At 41.4% G+C, this 8047-nt stretch overlaps 1 protein-coding gene across 1 annotated transcript; it reads right to left on the reverse strand.

The window, feature by feature from the left end:
- Nucleotides 1-429: 429 nt before the first annotated feature.
- Nucleotides 430-4988, reverse strand: LOC144960937 (uncharacterized; the record flags this gene model as incomplete). The annotated part of the gene is made up of 2 exons (XM_078894319.1): nt 4072-4988; nt 430-1947 (listed from the first exon to the last, which is right to left on the reverse strand). Coding segments are annotated over exons 1-2 (2251 nt in total), but the record flags the coding sequence as incomplete, so codon positions are not given.
- Nucleotides 4989-8047: the final 3059 nt, after the last annotated feature.

The following is an 8047-nucleotide window of genomic DNA, read 5'->3' on the forward strand; positions in this document are numbered from 1 at the left end:
TTAAACTAAAAATAGAAAAGTGAATGTGCTAGAGGTCAAATCAATAGGGGACCGGATTTTGGTCTCCCTATTGGTAAAGTACTGTAAAATGAACTAATAGGGGTACCAAAAGTCTCCCTATCCGGTATTAATACATATATATATATATATATATATATATATATATATATATATATATATATATATATATATATATATATATATATATAATATTATAATAAAATTAATCTCACATGAAAAAAAATATTCCCAGAAGAGGCAAATTCCCCGTTATTTGTAAATACATCAAGAAAGAGAGAGAAGAAGAGAGAGAGAGAAGGAGAGAGAGAGAGAGAGGAGAGAAGAGGGAGAGAGAGAGAGAGGATGAGAGAGAGAGAGAGATCTTTACGGAGTCAGCTCATGGCAATATATTTGACGAGTACTGGCTACCTTTTGGACCACTTTCGAGGTCCCTATCATATCGCTCGATAATCGTAGGCGGAATCATCACAGACAATGGCGTTGTCATTTGAACTTCAACCTCTCCGGGTAATGGTGCTGAGGGACATCGCATCTTGGACGGTTGGCATTTATTCTGACAGCTTAAAGTTTTGGACGTACCGCAGGCACGTATAGATCTACCATGCATCCTGGTGTTCATCTTCAGAGCTGAAAGCGTTTGAAAAGCTCGAGCAGTTCCCGAAACACACATTGACGCCGTTTCCAAGGACGAGAAAGACTGCTCACTACTGTGTTCATTTCGTGGAAGATTTGGGGCCGGAACAAGCAATGGGCCCAGGCATGGAACAGAAGAACTGGAATCGAGAATGTTGTTACCTGCTACTGCCACTGTTGAGAATTGGTTCTTTCCTCTACTGTGATTAACTCGAATGCTTTGATTAGAATTTTTTACAGGGTCATTTCCAAGAGATACTGTTAAACAAGTGGCCGATGATGTTTCGTCCATCTTTGGGATACGTGATTCTGTATTTGAGTATGTGCTAAAGTCAGCCGCTTCTTCTTTTAAGCTTAATTTAAAAGGTGGTGGTTGATTGTCTAAGTTAACAACAAAGCCATGTTGCATCGCAGACGGTATCTGGTTTTCTCGACAACTCATGGACATTGAAGTCTGGAGTCTACTGGAAGAAGGAGTTGCCTCGACCATGATGAGCCTGTCGGATTTGGAAAGACTTACGAAACCCGAGTCACAATTTCTGTTATCACTTTTTGTTTTGGGGTTCAGGTATGTTTGTGTGATTGAACCTATAATATCAGTGTTGCCCTGAAGCTTGGGGTGCTCGGCCGCATATGTCATTGTCGATACTTCGTCGTCTACGGTCAGTTCACGATCTGATTCACCTGAAGAATTTGAGTCGTCTTCATTCATTTCATGGGCTGATGGACCGCTAGCCAAGCTAATCAAATCAACACTGGCTGTATCGTGACTAGATGCGACTTCGGGCGTTTCCGAAAGTGCTCGTGGACTTGGTGCACCGCCACTGTGTGGCCGAGAGGATGTGTTCGAGTTTGGAGAGAGCAAAATGGGAGGAGAGAGTATACATGGGGATGGAGTGGCGTCACGTAGTTGGTGGTGTTGTGCCTGTTTTGCTCCATTCCATGATGGTGTCAATCGTAAGTGTGTATTTTGAGGCGAAGACATTATAACGGATCGACGAGTTAGGTCGGGTGAGGCAGAGGAACATCCCGATGGTGACATAAGCGGTGGTGATAGAAGAGACGATGGTGAAATTTGATGGACTTGCGGGTGTCCTCTTGTCATGGACTTCGGAGACGGGCCCTTGAACACTCCCACCTCAGGTACATAAGTGTGGGCATGGATTTTACGGGTTCCACTTTGGTGCTGCAGTTTGGAAGAAGGCGTAAGTTGGTGCTTTTGTGGAAGAGCAGAGAGCAGAAAAGGCTGGGGTGCGTTGTTGGTGGCCGCAGCGCTGCCAACAGAAACACAGCCTGTGAAAAACAGACGGAAGTAAATGGAAATTACTCATCAGTGATTATAAAGCATAGTGTGAAACTCTGTCTTTCTTCTTGTCTATGTATGATGATTATGCACTGAATGATGTCATGAGAGGATGAATTCAAGTCTAAATTAGTCTCCATGAATATTTCTGTGTCATCCGGGTGACGCAATGGGAAGATGCATGAAGAATGAGAATGAAAATGTGATCCTTTCATGAGGTCGAGCGGGTGATACGGATGATTTAGTCAGTAATTAATTCAATTTCTCTATCAAAATCAAAATATTATGTATGACATGGCTATAACTTGTCTGGATCAATGTTTCATAAATAGTGATCCGCCGACCGCAACTGGACTATGTATGTAATTCCTGTCACCAAATAAAAATATCTTCAAAAATAGACTACTAAATACTGTAGTTTGAAGTGGTCCGCCAGTAAATATATTTCAACTGAGTGATTCTTATTGTCCTCAAGTTTTGAGACCACTAGCACAGTGTAGGCGTGCAGCTGTAATAGTTAAATGGTTGACAAAGTCTCTGCCTCTTTGCTTGATAGTTTAAAAAATTGTTATAATCACTGATAGAGAGCCAAAAAAAAAAAAAAAAAAAAAAAAGGCCATTTTCTCTCGAAGCTTTATCAAGAATTTGAAATGAGAATTCGTAACCAGCCTCCGAGCGTACATCTTTGAGGAAATTGCCATTGACTCCATTGAATTACTGAATGCCAGTGGAAAGTTGAGTGAAAAATAAAGAGGAGGAATAGGTGGAGGAGGATGAGGATGAGGAGGAGGAGGAGGAGGAAGAGAAGAAGATGTTCATTTTTGCTTTTAAGGATTTGCAATACATATAGATCATATCAGCGCCAGTAAAAAGAAACAAAAGTGAGGATAGTCCAAAAATTCTAGACTTACTATAAAAAGCACCTAAGAAAAAGTAAGACAAAGGACTGGTTCAGGTCGGGAACAGAAGGCGATTCCTAGAACATGCTATCAGTGTACTTTGAGATCATCTAACCGTCACATCAAGACCCAAGCAGGGTCCCACTAAGATGAATATATTCAAATGTTTATAAAATATATTCAAAACAAAAACGATAACGGTACACAACACAGAGAGAGAGAGAGAGAGAGAGAGAGAGAGAGAGAGAGAGAGAGAGAGAGAGAGAGAGAGAGAGAGAGATGGATTTACAAGGACACAAATATTTCCCAAAACTAATACGACCCATTAGACTTTCCACCTCAGCCAAACACTCCGGTCAGGAAGCTGAAAACAACAGTCACCTCCCTGCCTACCATGGAAGGAGGAGGAGGTGGAAGAGGAGGAGGAGGAGGAGGAGGAGGAGGAGGAAGAGGAGGAGGAGGAGGAGAGGAGGAGGAGAAGAAGAAGAAGAAGAAGAAGAAGAAGAAGAAGAAGAAGAAGAAGAAGAAGAAGAAGAAGAAGAAGAAGAAGAAGAAGAAGAAGAAGAAGAAGAAGAAGAAGAAGAAGAAGAAGAAGAAGGGGGAGGAGGAGGAGGAGGTTGAGGAGGAGGAGGTTGAGGAGGAGGAGGAGGTTGAGGAGGAGGAGGAGGTTGAGGAGGAGGAGGAGGAGAGAAGAAGAAGAAGAAGAAGAAGAAGAAGAAGAAGAAGAAGAAGAAGAAGAAGAAGAAGAAGAAGAAGAAGAAGAAGAAGAAGAAGAAGAAGAAGAAGAAGAAGAAGAAGAAAAAGAAGAAGAAGAAGAAGAAGAAGAAGAAAAAGAAGAAGAAGAAGAAGAAGAAGAAGAAGAAGAAGAAGAAGAAGAAGAAGAAGAAGAAGAAGAAGAAGAAGAAGAAGAAGAAAAGAAGGAGGAGAGACGAAGGGGGAAAAAAGAAAGAAAGAAAAAAATAAAGGAGGATGAAGAAAAAGAGGAGGAGGAGGTGATGGTGATAGTGGAGGAGGAGGAAGAGAAGGAGAATGAAGAGGGACGACCGGGAGAAAGAGGTGAAGGATTGGATCGAGGGAAACTTGAGTTCAATTTGATAATTTGGTCGAGAAAATTAAGCGTAGAGCAAGTAGCATAGTAATATTAAGCAGAATGCAGTGTCTTGGGGATTGTGTAATTACCTATCTGTGCGAAGAATGAGTATAAAAAAGACTTACCGGGAGCAGAAGAGACTAATGTCGGAGGAAGTGCCTGGCCACTCAAGGACGACACCGTTCTGAAAGACGAAGATGACGTTGTGACGTAAGCTTTTCCTGACGCCATCGTGCGCAATGACACTGATGACGTCATGGATAATCCTAGCCTGGGCGTAGAAGACATTGATTCAATTGAAGACGACTGGACAGCATTACTGTCCTTTTTATCTTCTTCATCATCGTCATCATCAGAAACTGCTGATGCTACTCTTTCAATAGTTTCCTGAATCGCTCTTTCCCTCACCAGTTTAGCGGCTAACTCCATTCTTTTTCTGGCATCTTCCGTAGAGTCTACAACAATGTGCTCCTCCTCATCATCATCAGGGGTATTATCAACCTGGGATGTTCGGCCGATTACTTCAGGGTCCTTCTTAGGTCGGATGACAGTGGACGAAGCTGGATGTTGGGATTGAGATGAACCTTGGTGATGATGAATGCTGACTTGATTTTGATGTTGACGCTGCGGATGTTGCTGATGCTGATGCTGATGCTGGTGGTGGTGGTGGTGATTATGAGTGTAAGCTGAAGCCATATCTGGTGAATTGAGTGAAATACTGTCTGTATAATGGCTGCTTTTAGATAATGTTGATGTTGTATTCGTAAAGGATTCACCTTGTGTTTTTATTTCTGGCGTGGAGTGTCCGCTACCGCAAGCAGGAGGAGCGAGTGTATGATGAGCCGTCGCGGACGCCATGACCGCAGCAGACGACGGGGATGCTAAGGCTGACAAGACAACTCCATCGTGCTGTACGGAGATTAAGGGAACTGGTGAGGTACGGAAAGAAGGAATGTTGATGATGGGAGTGGACGGTGACGGTGCGGAACTCAATGACGAAGGTGGGAATGAAGATGGGTCGATTGAGTGGACGTTACTATCCTTAGGGGTAGGGGAGACGAAGGTGGTAATGAGGTAGATGATTTGTTACTCGAACGCTTTGATAATAATTCAGCATTAGAATTTGTGTTAGATTTTGTGCTCCTTCTACTCGGGCTGTTATTGTTGCTCTTTCTCGGTGTTGTCGACGATTGAAACAAAGTTGTGTTCGCTGGAACTGTCAGATGAGATGCTGGTGAATGAGATGACGTTTTTCTAGCTGGTGACATTGAGGATGATGATGGCGAGGAGGACAACGAAGACGCGTGGTTCTGGTGAGATGATTTTCTACTATTCCCATTTGAAACACGAGTTATAACATTGGTTTTAACATTGCTATTGTTGTCATTGTTATTGCTAACAGTATTCCCACTATCAGCAACAGAATAATTTGTTTTACTCGTCATCGATGTGGAAGATGGAGACAAAGATGATAATAATGAGGACGATGATGGAATTGATTTATGGTCCCGACGAATTTGAGCGATTCCCTCGGATCTCACTCCACCTATGGAAAAGTCCGGGACGGGTGACGGTCTTTCACCTTCCCTTCTACCACTTGCTCTGATACTTCCGTCTTCCCCTTCCCTGTCTCTACCTGTAGGGGTATGGACGTATTCCAGGTCAATCTTCACCCCACTGTTTCGTCTCTCTGCGAGTCGGGTTGCCTTCTCAGCACATGACAGTTCTTTCGGTTCTTGCTTGACGAGTCCGATTGTTGCCGGAGGGTTGTTGTGAGCAGGAGCAGGAGTCTGTTCAAGATAAGGTGGGATAGCACTAGGTGTTACACCCGGTACGCCGTAGAGATGGTGGTGGTTAGCAGCTACCAAGTACGCCTCTGGAGAGAATTAGGAAAGTATGAGAAATACCATTATAATGTAATACAGATTTAAAATAACTTTGATATATATCGCAAATTGTGCCTTAAAAAAACATACACAAAAAGCAACCAAATCCCCCCAACCCCCCCCCCCCCCCAACCCCCTCTATACACATTTTAATAAAATCAACCATATAAAAGTTTAAAAAAACAAACAAAACAAAAAAACAACAAAAAACAAACAAACAACAACAACAATAACAATAACAACAACACAAAACAAAACAAGAGAAAAAAACAACAACATAATATAGGTAAATAGAAGATAAACAGAGATAGATAGATAGACAGATAGATAGATAGATAGATAGATAGATAGATAGATAGATAGATAGATAGATAGATAGATAGATAGATAGATAGATAGATAGATAGATAGATAGATAGATGAAGAAGGAAAGATAGATGGAGCGCCCGATTGAGTGGTTTGGAGAGATACACCAATCATGATTACTATAAATTGTTTGATTCATGCGATTATATTCCAATTAAAACAAACATTGAAACGAGTTGGATTTACAAATCGATAAACGCCGCCGTTAAGATAACACAGGAAAATTATTATATATATCATCGTTTTTATACTTACAACAGTTCTAATTGTTATGCGATACCCAGTAAAACATTGATTCGGTTTGTCTAAAATTTTCGAAGTTCCTTACATCTGGTTACGTCACAACATTTTTAGACTATAGTCACGATCTGATGTTTTAACATAAAATTACTGTTTGTTTAGTTTTTAGTTTTAAATCGTTTTCTTGTGTGTGTGTGTGTGTGTGTGTGTGTGTATGTGTGTGCGTGTGTGTGTGTGAGAGAGACAGAGAGAGAAAGTGTGTGTGTCTGTATGTGTGTGTGTGTGAAGACAAATACCCAAAATCATCTAACAGCGACTGGTAAATAAAAATAGCAGGCGTTGGCATATGTTCAAAATAAATTGCAACATACTAATATATTCCTATGTCATTGTAAAAAAAAAATGATCTGCCTATGGACTGATCTTGGCCGGGATAATGTGTATGGCGAATGTGTATTGAATACGTCTTTGATTTTTAATTATTTTTAAATTTGATCAATCATTCTGTGCGCATTCAAACTGTTATCTATCTTTCTATCTATCTTCCTTTCTAGTACCTACTTATCTATTATCTATCGACCTCTACCCACCAATCCCCCCCCCCCCCCCCCCTCTCTCTCTCTCTCTCTCTCTCTCACACACACACACACATAATTCTCTTCTGCCGACATACCCTCTCTCTTTTACCTACCTCCCCCCCCCCCCCTCTCTCTCTCTCTCTCTCTCTCTCTCTCTCTCTCTCTCTCTCTCTTTCCTTGCTCACACTGGATAAACTGCGTCGTTTCAACGCATCCCGTTGCTACCGTACCGTGACGTCAGGCATTAAAGTATCGACCAATTCTTATGCTCTCGGCTACGGTATGAGGACGTACATGGAAGCTCGCGTATAATCTCTCTCTCTCTCTCTCTCTTCTCTCTCTCCTCTTCTCTCTCTCTCTCTCTCTCTCTCTCTCTCTCTCCTCAGTATCTTATTCTCTCTCTCTCTCTCACACACACAGTATCTTTCTCTTTCTCACACAGAGTTTCTTACTCTCTCTCTCTCTCTCTCTCTCTCTCTCTCTCTCTCTCTCTCTCTCTCTCTTAATAGCTTTCCATTAATCAACCCATCTCTATATATATTTATCTGTTTATCTATTTATCTGCCTGCCTGTCTATGTGTCTGTTCATCTTTTTATAAATCTATCTTTGTGTATGCATGTCTGTGTGCCTCTATTCCCTCACCTCTCTCTCTCTCTCTATCTCTCTCTCTCTCTCTCTCTCTCTCTCTCTATATATATATATATATATATATATATATATATATATATATATATATATATATATATCAGCCTCACAATCCAGAAAACGAAGTATGCTATGCATTATAATACTACCCCCCCCCCCCCCCCACACACACACCCAAATAAAATACAAATAATGGGACAATCCCATGCTACTCTCTGCTTACAAACATCGCACTGGTCAAGGTTTTATCAATCCAACGGCAATGATAACATACAATCGGTTTGCGAATGGCTATTTCACGGCAATCGATTTTAGAAAGTGACCGTGGCAAAATGTTTGCTTTGTAACAGTAACAGACAAAACGTTTTGTTTCATCTTAAAACGG

Source organism: Berghia stephanieae, unplaced genomic scaffold (assembly GCF_034508935.2).
Source record: "Berghia stephanieae isolate SIO BIC M18660-M18661 unplaced genomic scaffold, UCSD_Bste_1.3 scaffold1091, whole genome shotgun sequence".
Classification (NCBI taxonomy): Eukaryota; Metazoa; Mollusca; class Gastropoda; order Nudibranchia; family Aeolidiidae; genus Berghia; species Berghia stephanieae.